This window comes from Peromyscus californicus, unplaced genomic scaffold (genome assembly GCF_007827085.1).
Source record: "Peromyscus californicus insignis strain IS unplaced genomic scaffold, ASM782708v3 Scaffold_16__1_contigs__length_79575227, whole genome shotgun sequence".
NCBI classification, from domain to species: domain Eukaryota; kingdom Metazoa; phylum Chordata; class Mammalia; order Rodentia; family Cricetidae; genus Peromyscus; species Peromyscus californicus.
In genome coordinates, this window is record NW_026294458.1 from 42,302,641 (window position 1) to 42,324,120 (window position 21,480).

A 21,480-nucleotide genomic window follows, 5' to 3' on the forward strand; every position below is an offset into this window, starting at 1 on the left:
AATAACAAAACACTGTAGCAAAGATATTCAGATACGGTAAGCAGGTACTGGTGATAAAACAAAAACACTAGTGTTTTTTTGAATTAGTGCTCTGTTCCCAGAGCATCAAGTACAATGAGGGAAAAGCTTGTATGTCATTTTTAAAGCATCTTTCATAACAGTTTCTTCTACTATGACTCCACTATATATCTGAAAAGAAAGGATTTTAACATACTTGGACTCACAGAGACAAATGATTTTATCTGAGTCGTCAAATAAGGAACCCTTTTCACAAAAGCATATTGTCTGATTTGGCTCCAATGGAAGGAATCATTGAGGTATGTGTTAGCCTTGGTTCTTAAGACTTTTTTCCCTTAATCTAGAAAGTACAGTTTCAGTGCTTATACATGTCAGCATTTTTATAATTATACAATGAACTTTTTCTAGGAATCCATTGTTTTCAGCACACCAGCTGATCTGGCAGTATTGTAGTTAAACACAAATGCCAATATCTGAAAGCATGATCTTTTACCTTGGATTTAAAGAGTCCTCGACAGTAGTGCCAGATCTGAGTGTCCTTCCCACTGTAGGGAGCGATGCACACGGACATTGTCCGTGCATCAGCTAGGTTCCCAGTGACTGTCAAATACTCATCCTGGGCTCGGTTCCTTATTCTGATGTACACTGCAGGCTACAAAAAGAGGAAAGCCATTTAAGGGGGGGGGGGGGGGGACCTTAAACTTCCACACTGGAAAAGCAATCTTTCCAAAGCAGGGAAGTGAGAAGGTACTTTTTAATAAATACGGTTTCACTCATTCCCATATTTTCTACTGATAAATCCTTGAGCACAAAGCCTAAATTGTGCAATGTCTATTAAACATTCTGCAAGGTGCCCGTCTGAGAGGGTAAAAGGTAATAGTTGCATTCACCAGAACTCAGTAAGGCAAGGCTGGGGCAGTGGTCAATTAAGGACTTGTTGAGTTTCATCACATCTCAGGTACTGTCAACATGGATCTTAGTGACAGTACAGGAACAAGCATGGTAATCAGGCACAGAGTGGAGCAGTGATTAAATGGTCAACAGCCGGTAAGCAAGGTCTTGAAAACCCAGACAGCAAGGCCCTTTATCTTTCATCTTAGAAAGAAAGAACTACTTTTGCATTCAAAAGTCAGACGGCACTCTTTTGTCTGAAAAATACATGACACAATAAATCCGAGACCATTAAGAATAATAGTGAATTATTTGCTTAGCTTTTGAAGACATCAAGCATGTGCTAAATGTTTTCTGTGCTGCTAATTTTGTCAGAATAACCAGAAACTTTGAGAGAAAACATCCATGGCTCCAGTTTTATAAAGTTCACACAGATAGGGAGCCAGGTCTCTGGCAGGATTCTCAGAGACCCATACAATTAGGCCTGTGGCACTGTCTCCCCCTGTAAGTATGAAACAGTACAAGGGCACTGGAAGCAGCTCCACAGGAAGCATCCTGAATCCAAGGCCTCAGGTCCTAGACATAAAGCCCACTCTCGGTGAGAGCTGGCATCCTAGATAGAGTACTTTCATGGTTTCTACTATGCAAGACAACAATGAACATTGCATTTTGAAACTTAAAACACATCAACCTGGTTGCATTTTGGTAAATTAATGCTGTTTTTAGCATTTCTAAGGAATCTAAGCATTTAAATTACCAAGGAGAAAGGCAGGCCATAGAAGCCTGTGAGCAAGAAGTCTACCTGTCAGGTGTCTTAAAAAGTGAACTGCTTCCACACTCCTGTCTATAACCATCCTAGTAGGACAGATATCTTAGAAACCTGTGTGGCCCTCCCTTTAGCTTTTGGCTTCCTCAAAGAATTGACCTTTCCCCAGGAATCTCAGGCTGAGAGAACAGGAAAGCTGAATCCCTGAGGAACCGTTTTTCAACCAGAGATCACACAGTTCTGACACCTCACCAGAACGCCTTGATCCTAAACAATGAGTCCACCCTCAGCAGGGCTGGGTGGGGCACAAACCTTGATAAGGACTGCTTAGTTATACACACCTCTAGCCCTCTATTTAAATCTCCAAGCTGGTCTGGGTGTTGGTGGTTATGAACATGGTACATTGAACAAATCTGTCCTCACTTTTACTATTTCCCAGGCTTTTACTCTAAGAACTTTGGCATCAATAATTATAACTGTAATAATGCACCAAAGTACCCACAACTCAGTGTTGTCTTCCACAGTAACAATTCTTGAAGCTTCAGTGAACTTTTATAGTTTCATTACCTTTGCACATGTAAAGAAACAGGTATGACCTTCACAGATGACAGAACTCCAATTACTTTAGGACTAAACATTACAGTTTTAATCAATTAGATAGACCAAGCAAGGTACTAAGTACCATTATTACCATTTGTAGTCTGACTCCCCTATAATTACACTTAGAATCACTGAGATGCACTATAAGTATCTTAGTGACTTCTGGATTCCCAGCCTCAAAGGTGGATCATGTTTTAATTATTCCCGGGTTCCTCAACAAGGATATGAACTATAGCAGTACAATACCTGTACCAAAGTTACATATAGTAAAAAACTAGTGTTGTCAAAACTGGATTCTTCTGTTGAGTTTCAAAGCTGTGGCCTAACTAAACAATGCGGAACATAATCTAAAGCATTATTTTGAAATTAATATCAAAAATTTGAAAGGTTAAAGGTAAGTCCTGTTGCTGAAGGTACCATATACTTTGGGCACAGAACTCAAAAGATCCAAACTGGATTTGACCTGAAAGCTTCTTCCTTGAGGACAGCTTTCAGAGTACCAGAAGATGCTATGCAAGCTGCCAAGGGAGAGAAGCAGTCAGAGTCCTACCCAGCTGTGATGCCTGTGAATCACAACATTAACCAGCATGGCCAGCTATCCCCAAAGGTACCACAATGGCAATCATATCTTGGCAATAAACGACATCTTTCTAGTTGGACTTAAAGCACACTCAGCGAGAAGGAAACCATGCCTGGTACTGGAAACCTAGCCAGACCTAGGTAGGTCATGGATCTTAAACAGAACCTGCACTCTCTCCTATACTAAGCCTGCACAGTCCTAACTGCATTCTAAATACTTAAACACAGAGAGAAGTGTAGCTCTCATTCCTCCTCAAAGAAGCTTTCTCTTTGCAACAGATGGAGACCATCACAGAAAAATACAGCAAATGATGACAATACCAAAAGACATGCTAAGTGTGTGTGTACAAAAAATAAAAGGCCACAAACTCCAGGGGGAAGAAGTTAGAAATGGAAAGGGCTGCAAGGAGGGGAAGTGATATATTTTAGTTAAAATTATGCAGAAAAAGCTTGCTTGTAAAATTAAGAGGTTCTTTTAAGCCATTCTTTATCACGGGACCCTGAACAATGGAAATGGTTCACCTTGTCTAGTAGAGAGAAACCACTCAAAAATGAGATGATTGAGGATGTAATTCAATGATAGAGGCTTACTATGCATGAGGCCTTTGGTCAGAACCCAGCATGGGAAGCCAAAATAAGAGTACACTAACTACTACATTTTTTTGGAACATAGGATTCTTAATACTAGGTGGTCTTTAAAAGCCAAACTTTTCCCTATGGCTGTTTAGTTGGATTACCCAATATCCCATAGACTGGGAGGGAGGAGCATCCTGTACCATTAGTGTACCAAGAAACCACTAATGTTTTGGTGTCCTTCAATAGAACAACTCTGATTCTCTCAAGGAACATGGTTAGTAACAGTGTGCTTTCAAAGTGTGTTACCACAGTTTTAATACAAGCGAATTCAGTAGCATATGTCCATATGCTACTGAATATTCGCAATGACAATAACTTCACCAGTGAGGAACCTGAGGCACTAAGAAATGAAGTGACCAATCACAATCACATTGCTTACAAACATCTATGATTTGAAGTGACAGAACCATAGAGTATTGAAGGACATGGCAAGAAAATTTAGTTCATTATCTAATACTGAGGTTAGCAAATCAGCCCGAGCACCTGTATCTACTAGACAGACTGCTCACTGCTTGGAGTTCGTGGTAGAGCTCAGCAAATGCTGATCTTTTAAGTGCTTCAGAACTTACACATAGAAGAGTCTGGGTTCACATCTTGATTCTAACTCTTGGGTTGCTTTTGTCAAACCACTGCCTTATCAGTCTAGAGTTTTTAATGATAATTCCTATCTTAAAAGACTCAGAATCAAGTTAAGCAGTGTTCTAAAGAGAACAGAGACAGACAGCTCATCTGCTGCCCGTTACACACCTGGCTTGACTTGGTGACATCACCAGGTCTATTTAGTCTTATCAATAAAAACCAGGAGTCAAGTATTGGGGTAATAACCTGAAAGATCAGAGAAGCAGAGCAGCAACCACCAGAGACTTCTTACCTCTCCAAATCCTCAGACCAAAAAGGGGGCAATATTAGGTATGGTCCTTCAGGTGTCGTCTATTTTTGAGATGGTTTTTCACTTGCCTGGAACTTCACTGCTCTAGGGAAGCTGGCTAGGAGACTCTCCTGCCCCCACTTCCTCTTGATGGAATTACCTATGTGCACCATCATGCTTGGTTTTTTTTTTTTTTTTTTTTTTTTTTTTGGTTTTTCGAGACAGGGTTTCTCTGTGTAGCTTAGCGCCTTTCCTGGATCTCGCTCTGTAGACCAGGCTGGCCTCAAACTCACAAAGATTCGCCTGCCTCTGCCTCCGCCTTTAATCCCATGCTTGGTTTTTAATGTGGGTGCTGGGGATCAAATGAGTTGGGCATGTTTAATCCAAAACTGCAGCTAAGGGACAGATGGTGTTGGGCTAGTACCTAGCATTTCTTAGAGGACACTAAACATCTGTTCACTTATATATTCATCCCTTTATTGAACAAACAGTTCTGAGCCCTTAGTTATTCGCCATTGTGACAGGTATTAGAGATAGAGCAATAAGTAAAATAGGCCCTGCAACCTCTCAGAAGTGGTTTCTAACAGTAAGAACAAGTCCAATTCATCTGGACTGGTGCAGTTATAAGCTACATACAATGTCTTGTAGAAAAAGAATCAAAGTCTTTGAGGATTTTAATTTAGACTGGAGGGACTGGGAAGGCATTTGGGAGGACTTGGCACATTGTATTGGAAGAATGGTTAAGAACTAGTTTGGCAAAGAATGAGAAAACATTCTACATAGAGGGCACAGCCATGTTATCAGGTTGGTTGGAAAAGCCCTCTGTCCTTGGGTGCATGTGAGTGAGGAGATGAGGCTTGGGAGGCAAGGAGGAGTCAGGTCCCACAAGGAACACAGATTGTATCCTAGCGCAGTGGAAGCTTTGGAACATAAAAACTGACAAGCAGTAGGTGTGTGATAAATACTACTTTAATTAACTTGCCAAGATTCAACCTGAAGATTACGTAAAGAAAAAATCCAAATGCAAAGAAAGTAAAACTCGTAATTAAGGATCATTTTTCTACTACAGAATTTAGTTTTAACTTTTGTGAAAAAAATATGGCTGATGGAACTTTGGATTTAACACTAAAACCCAATATTGACTGTAAATAAAATTTTATGAACTGGCTAAAATGTGTAAGAAATTATTCCTGCATAAGAATAAAACCTCCCCCTTGGTTACATAAGTGACCAACTGGTCAGTATTTTAGATACTGTGTTCTGCCAGAAAAGCTATTTAATACGTTAGTTTTCTACTTCTTACCTGCTTCATAGGGCGGATGGAACCAATCGTTTTCCACCCACTGAATGCTGTCCAGTTTGGGATCTCATTAGGCACAAGGAGGATTTGCCTTCCCAAGAAATTGGATCCTTCATAAGCTATCCATCTGCAAGAAAGCAAAAAAGAATACCATGGGACATTGCAAACAACAAAAGTAGCCTCTTATTAAAAACAACTGTTACACCATGTGCTTTACAGCTTTGATGTCTGTAGATTTCAAAAGTATATAATCACACATTTCTCGGTAGAGGCCTAGAAGATAGCGACTACATGTGGAGTCAGTGTGAAATGTCCACCTCCTGCACTTCCAAAATGAACGAGGTTCCCTCAACTCTGAAAGTCTCTATTCCTTTGATAGAGCAAATCTCAAAGCATTTTAACACTGAAACACATATCTTGGCCTCCCACTATTACTCAGGAGGAAACATTCTTCCTCAGGTTGTCACATATGCTGGAGCTTCTCCAGACAGCTGATACCTCTCTAGACATTTCTTCTTTTACAACTCTGCCCACAACTTCCCAAGGCTACCAAGAACTACTCAGAGAGGTTTCCCCATTTACTCTTAAGATGGCTCCTTTGCAAATCTTCCCTAACACTGTGGTGTTCAACACTGTTGTGTTCAACCCTGCTTGTGTAAAAGTGTGTAAAAGTGCTCAGGGCGTTGAGTGAGAACCAGGATATTACTTGTGCACAGTCATGTCTATTTCTTTCCATGCTGGCTGTGGCTGCTTTTAAACCAGGGTGACAGTTTCCTAAGTGCGAGACAGGAGGCCCACAACTAAAAGCACGCTCTGGTCCTTGACAGGACAGTTTTCTCAGCCCTGTGTTCACTAGTTGCCAAACTGGGTGACTAAACACTAGAACTGCCAGAAGAACCCAAAATTTTAAGGGAGACTCAAGGTCTCTGAGACACTTTCAAGACTGGAGGGTGAGGCTTGCTTCAGACGGTACTCTGGAAGTGCAGTATGTGCTATCCAACAATCCCATCAGTCTAACCCAGGAGATGAGGTAGAGCACACCAGTAGCAGGAAAGAAAGTATGCCTGTGCATCAGGGGGGAGCGTTCCCCAAAACGGGTTCTCTCAAGGTTTGTGGTGTGGACCAGCGTCCTCTAAGGTCCCATGTGAAGCACCTGGTCTGCAGGATATAGTCTGCAACTACTTGGGATGTAGCTGAACCTTCAGGATGTGGCACTTGGTAGGAGGTCCTTTAAGGGACATTGTTACCCTGGTCCCTTCCTTTTGCTTCTTGGCTCATGGTGTTGGTTCTTCTCCAACTCACATTCCTATCCTGGTATGCTATCCAAAGGCATGAAGCATTCTGATCTCAGACTAGAACCTTCAGAACCAAACAAACCTTTTCTGAGTTTAAGGGCTGCCGTCATTTTATAGTGGCAGGAAGCCACTGCTGCTATAGCAGTGATGTCTTTCAGTTTTACAGAAGAAAATTTGTTTATCTCACAGAGGGGCATTGGCTAGTGCAGGAAAAGACACCAATTCCTACATAAAGTTGTAGGCAGGAGGGAGGAACTGAGGAAAGCCTGATTTATTCAATCTAAAAAGCTTGAGTAGACTCCTGACTCAAAACTGACTGCTGTGAGGAAAAGTCTCTTTTTCCCACAACTCAGATCAGGCTTAGCCAAATTATGGGCATATTGAGGCAGTGGGATAGACAACCTCCCTTGACCTGTTACAGCTGCCTGCACAAATCCAGTCAACCATGTGCAAAGGCAGGTCACGATGCGCAGAGATGCTGAGCCACCTCTCCAGTGTTTAACAGATGAATCCCACACATGGAAAAGGTCCAAGATGCAACAGTGCACAGTTTGTCATGGACTAGGTGGTTCAGCATGAATGGTATCCTGGAAACCCACTGTAGCCCACCCAGGAAGGGCTTTAAACAGATCCACTGTCCCTGAATCTGCCCAGCAATTCTACTGGGGAGACTTGTAAATAGTAGGTAGATAAAAAGCTACCAAGAATATAGTTGTCAAGATGAAAAAAACACACATTTTCTAGAAAGGAATAAAAATAGGAAGGTGAGAACTCTGGCAGTGTATCAAATATCAGTTTAACTTAGATATGTAAAAAAAAAAAACATGAAAATCTTAACAGAGGGTTTTGAAATGCAACTCAAGTGCTACTAGTTCACTAGAAAGTAATATTCTGGAGTCGTATGCTAAGACAGCAAACCAATTAATTTTAATAAAGGCCAAACCATGAGAAATACTTTTCAGAGGAAAACTTAAATTGTTGTACGTGTGTATTATGTAAAAGCCATTTTGTAATAGTTGACTTAATTTTCTATTTATCATCTTGACTTTATTGATCACCCCATATATTTAAACAGCTAATTACCACACAATTTAAAAGCCATAAGCAATAAAAAGCCATTTTTATACTAACTATCAACACCTATGCATGTTTTCATAGTTGAGTTTTGGTTGAAAATCTAGCAGTATAAGAGCAGGAGCTGGCTCCTGTGCCATACTCTCAGAGATGTACAGGAGATTTCCCAGGAAAGAAAGCTTCAGCTACAGGCCTCTCAACCACCTCTTTTAAACACAGATGCTCAAGTATTGCCTAATTTGTACATTAATAAGAATGCTTTTTAAAGACTGCTTCCCAAAGTGTGAACACATAAGGCCTGTGCAACCCAGTGCTGTGGGATGGTCTATATGTCAAATGTGTTGCTGATTGGTCAATGAATAAATCACTGATTGGTCAGTGGCCAGGCAGGAAGTATAGGCGGGACTAACAGAGAGGAGAATGGAGAAAACAGGAAGCTGGGTGAGGGAGACACTGCCAGCCGCCATCAGGACAAGGAAGATATAAAGTACTGGTAAGCCACAAGCCACGTGGCAAGGTATAGATTAATAGAAATGGATTAATTTAAGCTGTAAGAACAGTTAGCAAGAAGCCTGCCACGGCCATACAGTTTGTAACCAATATAAGTCTCTGTGTTTATTTGGTCGGGTCTGAATGGCTGTGGGACTGGCGGGTGTCAGAGATTTGTCCTGACTGTGGGCCAGACAGGAAAACTCTAGCTACAACCCAGCTCCACTCTATGACTAGTAACAGAAATGAACAGAAACGTTGGAAGGTAGCATGCATCAACCAGTGTGGTCCATATGAAAATGAACATGCCAGTAGGGAGTGCTTTCAGATGAACAAGCTGTCAGGTCAGAGTAAAATCAAACCATCTTAGTCTTTTAAATAGTCACTTGCCTTACACAGGCAGTGCTATTCACAGTCAAAATCGATGATTTCATGAAATTTCCCCTGAAAGGGAAGTGAAGTTCAAGTAAGGAAAGCTACCTGGTGGTATTGCTTTATGATCAATGTCTCTGGGGTACTAGCCCTCCTCCCCAAAGGGTTCTTTGTCCCAGATCACTGCATAACATCATATATTGGGCATGGCTCCACCTTCTCCTTTTCAGACAGAAGCTCCTACTCTATCAAGAGCAACAGGAACGGAGCACCAGCAGGCTAAGGCAGCAGTGGTGGGGAAACGGCACCCGATCAGCGCTCTCCTAAGTCAGTGACTAACCCAGACTGAGCTGAGCCCTCTCCCGTACTCACAGTCCACTCTTTATCCACACAGACTGGGTGTAGAAGTGTAGGTCCTTGTTCAGAACAGAATTCACAGCATCTTCAAGATGTAACTCTCTTCCCTCACAGTGTTCCAGGGCAAAAAGGCTGACAGAAGGTTCTTCAAAAACCTAACATACAAAAAGAGAAAAAGCATCATCCCAGGCGTGGGCACACCTGAAAGAAACCTAGTCTCAAATACATCCTCAAGAGAAAGGGCACTCTTCATTTAAAACATAGCTAGAATGTGCACACAAAGGCAACTTTCTCACTGAAAGTAATTCATGTAGGACAATAAAAGCAATGCTATTCTTTTTGCTCATTAGTATATGCATGATAGCTGAGAGACTTGAGAAATGAGATACCAAAACAAGACCACACCTCTGTGTTGGAGGCATTATTAACCAGCAGATAAGTTAGAAGAATTATAGTAATAGCATAGTGCAACATATGGTACAAAAATAAACAAACAGGGCCTATGAGAGTACTCAGGAAAAGCAGGAAGAAGACTCAATGACAAGGCATGGATGTGATGGCTCATGACTGAACAGATGCAACAGATTGAGGTGGGGGGAGGTTGAAGGAAGGTGCTTTGTGCAAAGCAGACATGTAAAGGGTGTACAGGGGGGACACAGACATGCTTGGGTGTAGTTAGAGGAGTAGTCAGCAGAACCAACCATCAAGAACACAAGTCCCACAGGAAAGGTGTTGATGTGCTCACGGATTGTCTTCATGTCCCGTTGTGCTGACGGGCATGAACAGATTGACTGCCAAGGCAGAGTCAAGGACTAAGACTTGATGAAGCAACTGAATATAAAGGAAGCAGTATCCAAGCAGCCAGAACTGTGGCTGGTCAAGTGTGAGTAAATACAGGCTCTTAGCTTCAAGAGGAAAAAAGGCTTCAAAGTGGAGGGTAGGAATGGTAACAGAACACGTGTGCTGTAAAGTGAAAGGGGAAATACTGGAGGTGGAAGAGCTTGGGGAGGGTGGAGGAGGGAATCTGGAGAAGGGTCAACTAAAACTAAGCATCAGGAAAAATGTCACAGGGACACCTGCTACTTTGTAAGCCAACTGAAACATTTTTAAGAAAGGAAATAAAACATCACAACCAACTGGCTCGCTCCCAAATGACCTGGATATACACTTGCAGTGGAGGGAAGTGACTTGTGAGTCAGTCCCCAGAGGTGTTTGGGATGGCAAAGGCATGGGAATCATTTAAATGTCCAACTCAAGAGGGAACTGGTTCAATAAATAAGGCAGTTACTCAGAGGAATCCTAGGAAGCTGTGCAAAGAACGAGAAGCACTTTAGAGATCACCAAGACAAAGTTTGCAGAGTCAGGAAAGAGAGACGAGATAAAATAGCATATGTCACAGGGCATATGGAAAAAGGAAAATTCATACATATAAACATGTACTTGTATATGCATTAAGCTTTGTCTAAAAAAATACTGCCTTTTCCGAGACTGTGTCTAAGAATGCAAAGGGCACAAGAGGAACAAAAGCTTTTACTTAGACACCTTTTGAGGATTTTTTATTTTGAACCCTGGTAATAGTTTATTCAGAAACATATTGGTAATTATTGTGAATGTATTTATATACATATGTGTTTTGTGGGGTTTTCTTAATATGGCCATGAGGAAATTTACCTGGCAACAGCATGAATAAAGAATAGAGAGATAGGAAGTAACAGTGCCAATATACTGGTAGAATATTTGCAGTTAAACAGAAAGAGAACCAGACATGATGTGGAGCAGGGGGTGGGGGTGGGGTGTAATTTAGACACAAGGCAAAACCAGGAAAATTGTAATAGTGATAAAGTAGGTATGCTAAGGCAAACAAATGGACACACAGGGAGAGGACGCACAAAGGTGGAGTTGGGGGGGGGCTAAACTAGTAACGTATCTGTAGTGCAATCCTAAGAACCTGAATCTGGATCCCTGGCACCCACACAAAAGCTGAGCCTGGTAGCAGCACACACTCGTAACCCTGGTGCTGGGAGAGTGGGAACAGAGAGATCACTGGAGCTTGTTGTGCCCAACCAACCAGTCTAGACAACCGGTAATTCTGAGTTCGGTGAGACCTTGTCTTAACAACAAGGTGGAAAGCGATAAAAGGAAGGTACTTCACTCAACCGCTGGCTTCTGTTGCCCACATAGGTGCATGCATACACACATCTTAAAAGTAAAAATTATGACTGGAAGTACTGGTGAACATATTGTTACCTACAAGTAAATCTGTAGAAAAACCCTGCACAAGACCTAGGAACATATTAGAATTGGAAGTCTTCATCCTAGACTAGAAGAAGGATAAATGAGAGAGACACGTGGGACATATGCTGGACCCTGACACCGACTGCAGAGGCAGGCCCTGGTGCCTTTGAAAAGTTCCAGAAGCTGTATAATAACCAAAGCCCGAGTTGAGAGAAGAGACCAGGAGGAGACTATCGTTGTACCAAGTGATATACAGGTGGAGACAGGTGGGGAGGGACGACAGACTGACCAGGAGAAGAGAGCCCTTCACACTACAAGACAACGCTGCTGAGTCAGAGGCAGCGGTGAGGCTGTGTGGGCTGGCCAGTGAGGATATGATGGTGACCTGATGAGAACTGTCTTCCTGGTGTGTCCCATGAGGAGAGAGTCCAGGCTGAGGGCTGAGGAGTAAATGTCAACAAAGTGCAGACAAGGTGGGTATATATATTCCACTTTAGAAACAATAATGTGGAGAACCAGCATAGGGGTCTAGGAACTTGCTTATGGGCACCACAGAAAGCCCCAATGAACAGAAAGACTGAGTGATGGAAGACGAGGGATGGCTGAAGGGAAGAGTAAGGAATTTAATCTCATGGTTCATATTACTTCAGAACCTCCTGCTAGATTGGTCCATGAGGGGATAGGTCTCACTGAAAGGGATGTACTATACTTCTGAAATATAACCTGCTCGGTCGGTATAATGTTACTTGTATGAATATGATTTCAAGGCTGCTATCTTGGTATTAGATAACCCATTTGGGAGCACTACCCAGGGAACTCTTTCTCCTGTTCTCAGCATTCTTCAGTTCCTGTAGTTTCATCGACGTGGCTGCCTGAACAAGCCCAAACACCACCAACAGACATGCTAACGTGGAAGGGGGAAACCCCTACAGGGCCTCAACGCTAGACACAGAGAATACATAAGTATTCTTACATGATGAGCCCAAGGGCCTAGAAAGCAAGTCTTGTACTCTTTCCACAACTTTCTGTAGCAACCGAAGTAGTGTATAGATCTGCCCCATCCAATATGGCTCTAGTAGAGGTATGTCGCTATTGTACACTTAGAATGTAGTTCATCTGACAATGAGCTAGAGCCATTTAATTACATTTAAACTTAAATAACCATGTGGCTAGCACATTGGATTAGACTGTGCAGAGCTAGGTATCAGAAGACAGCAGAAGTCAGCAATCATCTACTGTGCAGAGACCACAAACTTAAAGTGAACTACTACCCAGATGCATTGGTCCTTCCCTCCACGAACACAACGTACTGGCTTAGGAGGAGAAATTCATCACTAGTCACCAGGTTCTCAATTCTCTGGTTGTTTCCCCTGATATCTACAAACTAAAAATTAGAAGTATTCCAATAGTTGACGTAATAAAAGTGATTAAAAATGAGCTAATTAAAGTCCAAAAGAAACTTCTGGATTGATTGTTGAGACTTTTTCAATATCTTTATGTTAAAGGTTTTTAAAAAAAGGTCATTTCAGCTGACCTCTATCCACACATCTATTTGGTGAGCTATGGTTGAGGGAGAAGGGCAGACAGACAGGCAAGGAGCCTGGAAAGGGTTCAGAACCAACCATCAGGAACTCTCTCCAGGAAAGAGTCTCTTATGCAAAAGGTGACTGACAGTAAAAGTTTGATAGTTATGTAGTGAGATTTGTAACCCATAAGAAAAAAGTTAAAAGCCTATGAGAGAATGTAATTTAAATTCTATGCATTATTCTAAGTAAAGCAGGGGTAGTATCTATGTCCCTTGTCCTTTTGTTTTTGTTTTTTTTGAGACAGGGTTTCTCTGTGTAACAGCCCTGGCTGTCTTGGAACTCACTCTGTGGACCAGGCTGGCCTCGAACTCACTACAATCCACCTGCCTCTGTGTCCTAAGTGCTGGGATTAGAGGTGTGCACCACCACTGCCCAGCCCTTCTACTTTCAAAGATACCTGCTAAGGCAGTTTTGAAAAGGCTATTTTTAAGCTCAAACTTCATCAAATCTTTTGCTCTAGCAAGTCAACATCTTAGAAATTTATCTTTTTTGTTTGTTTTGTTTTTCAAGACCGGGTTTCTTTCTCCGTGTAGTTTTAGTGCCTGTCCTGGATCTCGCTCTGTAGACCAGGCTGGCCTCAAATCACAGAGATCCGCCTGGCTCTGCCTCCTGAGTGCTGCTGGGATTAAAGGCATGTGCCACCGCAGCCTGACAGAAATTTATCTTAAAGAAGATGGAAAGTCTGAGGGCACAAAAATGATTTCTCTATTTAAAATGATATAGGGAAATGGAGGGAAAAATGTACCAAATAACTGAGATAATGTTTTAAAGGGTTTTTAACAGTTTATATGAATCAATAAAGGATACCTTAAAAGAGAGCAAGTGGCAGCACAGTACAGCCTAGCAGCATTACCCAAATAAGAGAGATGACCCAACAAAGCCAAGTGGGGAAATGACCCACTTCCCTTCGGACAGTCAAAGGGCATCATCTAGTCCAGCCTGGCACACTTTTCACTTGAGAGCACCCATTGTTTCCAGACTCAAAGATCCCTCTTCTGGAGGTCTGATACAGCAGACATGTCTATGTGTGAGTTATTAAGTTTTGGACTGTTTCAATTTAAATGTTTCCTTTATAAATATATGTAAATGTATACTTAAAACTGATTCGCACGTGTACTCAAAGCATTAGAAGATTTGGAAGGGCAACACGGTGCTGACCGGGACATGATTATGAGATTATGGAGGCGACTATTATTCGGAAAGAGTGTTCAAGAAATATTTTTAAAAATCGTCTATGTGCTGATGCATTTCCCAAATTTGAAGATAGCAAGATACAAAAGTTAATAAGTATTCAACACTGAAGATGACAGAAGAGTCCGTATTTTATAAGAACAATAGAAACCACAAGAATTTAATTACAAATTGAGCTCTGTAAATGTCATGGCTCTGGTCCATGTTAAATTAGCAGAGAGCCAACCACTCGGGGCTAAAGGTTCCTCTTAGGAGTGAGCAGTAACAAGACATTCCTGCCAGGTCAAGTCTAAGCCATGCAAAGTGGATACAGTTTCAAAGAGGAGTGTGTGGGCAGGTTATGAAAGAAAAAGAATGTTTGAATAATTCATTTGAGTGAAAATTTAAATTAGAAAAAAAAAACACTGTTCCTCCTTGTCCCATCAATTCATATATGTTGAGATAATAATAGTAATATTTACCATTGCTTTGTAAGTGCTTGTTTGTTATTACTGCTCTAAGTGTCTAACTCAGTATATATAAGTATATATTCATCTTTCTATGATAATGAGGGTCTAAAACCAATTTTCTCCCTAACTTATTTGACAACAAATTTAACCTGAATAAACAAAGTATATTTATAATATTTATCCAGCTTGTATTGATGCATAAATTTCGTTCTAGAAACAGAAATGTGTTTAGTTACAGAATGCTTTCTAGAACCCTCAGACTGCTTTCTCAAACACCATATATAAAAACTATAGATTCTTTTTTAAATGTGAAAAAGTCCAAATCCGAAACTATATTCACATTAGGGATATGGAACTGAATCCACATTTAGTTTGCCTTTGATGCTGGTACTATTTTCATCCACACTCTGCAGCTGAGGGGTCAAGGCACAGGTCACAGAGGAAGGGAAGGGGTCCATGGCCCCCAAAGCTGTATTCCTAATCTCTCTGCTACTGCTCTAAAATGTTCTGGGTACCAATCATTTTATGATGCCAAACCCCAGCAGGCAGCAAGTGTGAGGTTACCTGAGGCACGGAGCTTCTCCATGCTCAGCTGGTGAACATCGAAGATCCCAACTTTCTCCATACAAATACACCTGCCCACTATACCTGAAGGTCTGAGACCGAGGTGCATGGACTCTGCTAGAAGAACTGCAATCACGTCGTCAGACCTTCAGTGTAAGTGTATAAGAAGCTTACGTCTCAGTGCCAATGTTAACTTCCTAAGAACCAATATATGACATACTTGGACACTGTATATGTCAGTTCTTTAGCTTTCAAATCACTGTTTCCAAGGAAAATGTGCTGACTGGGACCCAAGGCTTACTAACTGGTGAGGCTGTAAACAACATTTTTTTACTTAGGAAGTATTAGACACCGAGAACAGTTCTATCTGTACAGCACAACAGCTTAAGCTCCTCAAATATTTGCCCAATGATCCAGTTTAAAAGGAAGTGCAGCCAAACTAACTTAGTGACATGAACTATAACATGTGGCCTACACACCAGTCACTTCCAAAGAAATGCCAAACTACTGGTAAAAGCTACATGAAATGACAATAATCGAACAGAAGGCTCATAAACCTTTAAACAGACTCTAATATGATATCCTCTGGGCTACAAAAATCTATTAACACCTTCAGCCTAGCGAGTCCTAATTTTGGATGAACACGAATTAACCATTGTCTGTGGGCTGCTACCCCATCGCTCAGCACCGCACTACCGGGCTGAAGCACCAGCTCATTTCATCCTCACATTGAGTAGCTCAGAAAGTGGAGACCTAGAGAAAAACCACATACTTGGGTACATTCAGGTAAGTGTCAATGGTGGCGTCAGAGCTGAGCCAAGAGCTAGCTGAGACAGACGCCAACAGTCACCCTTCCTACAGAGCCCTCTGCACTATCTTAGAAAACTAAGCTTCACTATTCCATGTGGGCATCCCCCTTTTCAGATAAGTTATACTTCATTTCAAAACGAGCAAATACCATGACCATCCATCCAAGGTCCAAAAAGTATGATCTTGATTTTCCATTTGTATTTTCTAACTTTCATTGGCAAATGAGGTACGTATTTATTAGGTTCACTGTACGTACAATGTAAGATGATCAAATCAGGGTACTAGTATTTAAACTTCCTTGAATATGAAACTATCAAACTTGTCTCATTTTTTAATGCAACATATAATGAAGTATTTAAAAATATACAAAATTTTTGATAATAGAAAATATTTATTAAATATTATGTCAAGTTGGATGACGTGAATAACAGGAAATAGTAAAATTCTAAGAGAGTCTGTTAGCATTTAGCCACTCAATGTGATCACATATCACATTTAAACCCTTATATTCTTCTAAATTTCTTTTGTTTAAAATTAGTAAAAGGCTAACTAAAATTAGAGATTACTTACCCCCCCTTTCCTCCATGTACCTAGATTTCTGGTATATAATGCTTGGCCAACATTAGAGAGTTCAATATACAAAATTTTGTATCAAAAATTTAAGTAAATGAAATGTATTGAGTATACCTAAACTTAAACTCGGAGTTCCTAGTGGTGGGCTGCTTCTCCTGCCTGCAGTGTTTGGAACTCCACTGTTCATGCGCACAGCTGCCTGCTGCTAACGCTATGCTGTATACTTTCTCAAATTTGAATGTGCTACTGGTTTCTCTCTCAGTATTACAACACACACCTTCATACTGCCCCCACTGTAACTGTACTTCTTCCCCTAGCTGCATGTGAATAATCACATTAACTTGCAGGCCTCCACCATGGTAAGGCAGTGAATTCCTGTCCACCAACTACATTTTCAAAAATTCTGCAGTTACACCAAATTTTGCTGTTGTCACATTTTAAGTGCGTGTATCTAAAGTAAGGTAACAATATCTCATTACTGTTCCAATTTGTATTCCTATGATCATCCTTGAGGTTTAATCTTTTGTATGACCTAAGTCATGTTCTCCGTGTCTATAAATGGTGGGTTTATAGCCTCTGTTGACTTTTTCACTTCCTTTGAAGAACTCTCCTTGTATTCTGTGCACAGAAGCTTAAAAGTTAATACTGAAGCCTATTCTTTCAATTTGTAGGTTACTGTGGCAGGCTGAGCAATTGATGCCTAACCATCCACAACATAAACGTATCATCATCCTAATGCGGAAGTCAGTGAATACAGCAGAGGGGACTTTACAGACATGACTTAAGGATCTTAATCTGGATTACTGAGGTAATCCGAAGTATAATTACAAAGTGCTTAAAGCAAGGCAGGTTAGAGATAAGCCATGGGAAGCAGAAACACTTCGGAGACCAGCATGGCCGAGTGAAGGAAAGCTGGTAGCCTCTAGAAGAAGTAAAGAAATGTTTTCACCTAGAGATTTACAGAAGAAAATCGATCTGCACCTTAGTTTTACCCCAGTGAGACCATTTCAAACTTCTGTCCTCTAGGATTGCAAGACAGTGAACTCCTGCTAAGTGACCACATTTTTGTAATTCATCATGGCAGTGCTGTTTCTGGGTCCCTACCAACACTCGTGCTGAAATGTAATCTTCATCATGAAGTATAAAGAAAATAAACTCACCACAGTACAGTGTTTGGAAGTGGGACCTTCAGGAGGAAACTAAGGTTAAATGAGGCCAGAGGAGTGGGGACTGAATCCAGGAAGAGTGTTCTTTATTGGAAGAGGACAGATTACAGCTAGGGAGCTCAGTTCCTCACCCAATGTGCACGACCCCCACCCCACTCCTGCTGCCTGAGGACTCTGCAGCCCCCACGAGCAAGAGGGATATCACCAGAGGCAGCTGTATCTTGCACTTCCCATATTCCTCAATCATAAGCTAATGAAGTATTTTTTCTTTGTAAATTACTAAGCCTGCGGTATTCACTTACAGCAACACAGATGATAACAAGTGACATTAAACTCATGTTTGCCTTTTCCCATTTTCTTACTAATTCTTGCTTTCTGTGTCTAAAGATGTCCATCCTGCTCTGGTGTTGCTGGAAGAATTTCCTGTATTTGCTTCTAATTCATAAATTTTGTTTTCCATGTGTAGGCTGCTTTTACAGTAAAAGACTCTAGTTACTGTTTTTTTTTTTTTAATGTGAGAGCCAATTGTCTCCATAATATTTAGTGATATTACATACACTGTATACTAAACAGAATAATTTATCTTAATTCTGAATCTACTTCTTAAGACGTATGTGTCACCAGAATCATAATTCCACTCCAGCTTTTCCTACAAGCTTTTGTTACCATGTGTCCTTGGCTTTTCTGCTTATAGTTGTCCAGATAAGAATTGTTACTTCACCAAGCCAAACTCCGATGCCACGCCACCATGGAGACACTGGAGAAGCAAGGCTCAGACTTCTGCTCCCATGGTAATGCAGCAACAGGCTACCCAACAAGACACGGGGCCAACAATGACTTGTCTCAGCCTGGCAGCCTGGAACTCACACTCACCTCCTCTAAGAGCCAATAACTGCTCAGGTGTCCTAGTCTCATGTCCCTGCCCACTATTATTAAAATAGCCTGTTTAGCTTTGAAGTGCTTCATCAACAGATGGCAGTGGCAAATGACTTTCCCCATCACCCTTCCACTTTCAAAGCTACACGGAGCATTTTAAGAGGATAAGATCCAAGCCCACGACAAACCCAAAGTACAGTTCCTGTTATATAATAAACTGGGAAACATGAATGGACTGTATACAGGTACTGCCTGTTTATATTTGGTAGGACTGGATCATCTGCCCAATTATTAAACAATAGAGTCCTGATTTTTATGGCCCTGGACTAATCAGAGAGGAACTATAGGTCACTGTCTTAGTTAGGGTTTTTATTGCTGTGAAGAGACACCATGACCACAGCAACTCTTATAAAGGAAACATTTAATTGAGGGGGCAGCTTACAGTTCCAGAGGTTCAGTCCATTATCATCATGGTGGGGAGCATGGCAGCATGCAGGCAGACATGGTGCTGGAGGAGTAGTTAAGAGTCCTACATCTTGCAGGCAACAGGAAGTTGACTGAGACACTGGGCAGTATCCTGAGCATAGGAAACCTCAAGGCTTACTGTCAGAGTGACACACTTCCTCCAACAAAGCCATACCCACTCCAACAAAGCCACATCTCCTAATAATGCCACTCCTTGTGAGATTATGGGTGTCAATTACATCCAAACTACCAATGTCACACAATTCAAAACAAACTTAATGATCTGTACCTTGTCCATGGTGACTTCAGTTCAGTAGCTGTGATTAATGGTACTGATATTTAACAACAACAACAACCACCAAAACAAACAAAAACTAGCAGTGTAGAGAATGACCATTTAGGGCAGAAAAACTGCCTTGTGATAGGTTTTTTTGTTGCTGTGAAAGTGTGTGCATGCATGTGTTTTTTTGTCAACTGACACAGCTAAAATCATCTGAGAAGAAGGAACCTCAATTGAAAAGATACCTTCATAGGACTGGCCTGTAGGCGAGTCTGTAGGGCATTTTCTTGATTAAACATTGACATGGGAGGGCCTAGGCCACCGTGTGCCGTGCGACCCCTTAGACTTGGGGTCCAGAACATAAGAAGGAAGGCTGAGTAACGCCACGAGGAGGAAGCCCGTAAACATCATTCTGCCACGGCCTCTGCCTCAGTTCCTGCCTCCAGGTTCTTGCCTTGGGTTCCTTTCTTGATTCCCCAATAATGTGCAACCTGAGAGTTTTAAGTTGAAATAGACTCTTTCCTCCCCAAGTAGCTTTTGGTTGTGGTGTGTTGTAACAGTAATATCAGTTCCTGCCTCCAGGTTCTTGCCTTGGGTTCCTTTCTTGATTCCCCTCAATAATGTGTGACCTGAGAGTTTTAAGTTGAAATAGACTCTTTCCTCCCCAAGTTGCTTTTGGTCGTGGTGTTTTATAACAGTAATAAAAAGCAAACTAAGACATGCTTCAGACATAAGGTCACCTCTGGTTATGTAATTTAGATCTTAAAGGACATAGGCAGAGGAAACAAAACATGCATGTGTTTCCACAAAACAGCACAAAATGGAAAAACGATAAAGGGCACTGGCAGGGAGCAAGGGGAGAACTTCGTAAAGAGACCTAAGCCTGGACTGTCCCAGAAGAAGGCACAAAAGATGCAGTTAAGAACAGCTCAGAGGGAGAAAGTTAATGGCTTCACAGTGGTCTCGGGAAGAGAGCGCGAATCTCTGGAGTTGGTTAAGGGAAGGGAAATGAGTGGAGGAGAGGGAACAGAAAAAAAAATATAGTATAATCTCCAGTACTCAGCTGCAGATGAGATGTCTGAAATCATCAAGTAGTTCGGTCAACGAGAGATTGTAGTGCTAGCAGACAGGGGCAGTAATGACGACGGACCTCAACAGAATTGGGGGATGAAAGAACAAATCTAAGAGGGGAATGGGATGCTACTGCACTTCTGCCAAGGATGTACTCGGAACCTCATGGAGGTCTTAGGGACCACAAACTACTGCCGATGCTACAGCTCTGGAATTGGCTACACTGGCTGAGGTGAGAAGTGGAGTTATCACAGCAGAAACCTCTGGAAAAGAGAGAAAGTGGCCACGGACAGGTATCTGAGACACACACTCTGAGGGTGCAGTGCAGGAGGAAGAGGCCTTCTGCATTTCACGACACAAGTTCACTGTATTACCTAATTCTCTCTTGTCTTTTATTTAGTGCTTACTAAAAAATCTGGTACATGATAGGTGCACAGTAAGTTGAATAGATAAATGTAAAATGAATATTCAATAACATCAGTATTCGGCAGTATTCTTAATATAAGAATTCAGTCACTTTAAACATTTCCCTCCAATCAAAGCAGAACAGAAAACCTTTCAACCACCTTCTCCTGATTTACTAATTACAAATTACAGTTGTGCTTTCTATTCCCAGAGCCTGCACACACGACACCACCACTGTGCATGGCCTTCCTGTCATCAGGTGACTATTTTGCACCCAATACAATCCTTTCCAAATATAGAAGGCTGTGGTTTCAGTAAAACGCTTAAGCTTCTTTAAACTTAACAGTTGCTCTCTTTCATCTTAGAAAACATCCGGTAACCATCACCAAGCACATCAACCAAGCGCATCATCACAGAGAAACAACCCCAGAGAAACTGGCTTGAGGTGGCTTGAAACGTATACTAAGGAACACAATTACACCTCAAGATCTGGATGAAACCACTTTCCCAACGCCACCTGCTCTGCCATTACTTTTCTCAGACACTGACCTAAAACCAATGGAT

General features: G+C 41.5%; 1 protein-coding gene and 1 long non-coding RNA gene across 2 annotated transcripts in view; one reads left to right on the forward strand and one right to left on the reverse strand.

Moving 5' to 3' along the window:
- Crybg3 (crystallin beta-gamma domain containing 3) overlaps positions 1 to 21,480 on the reverse strand; it is a 112,010-nt gene that overhangs the window by 2,424 nt on the left and 88,106 nt on the right. Inside the window, exons 18-20 of the mRNA XM_052740942.1 lie at positions 9,261 to 9,400; positions 5,662 to 5,785; positions 512 to 670 (exon numbers count right to left, since the gene is read on the reverse strand). Of these exons, the coding sequence (XP_052596902.1) occupies positions 512 to 670; positions 5,662 to 5,785; positions 9,261 to 9,400 (423 nt within the window). The remainder of the gene's footprint in view (positions 1 to 511; positions 671 to 5,661; positions 5,786 to 9,260; positions 9,401 to 21,480) is intronic.
- On the forward strand, positions 9,409 to 19,518 carry LOC128112138 (uncharacterized). Its single transcript, XR_008218856.1, has 2 exons — positions 9,409 to 15,423; positions 17,325 to 19,518. It is a non-coding gene; the product is annotated as an uncharacterized LOC128112138 (long non-coding RNA).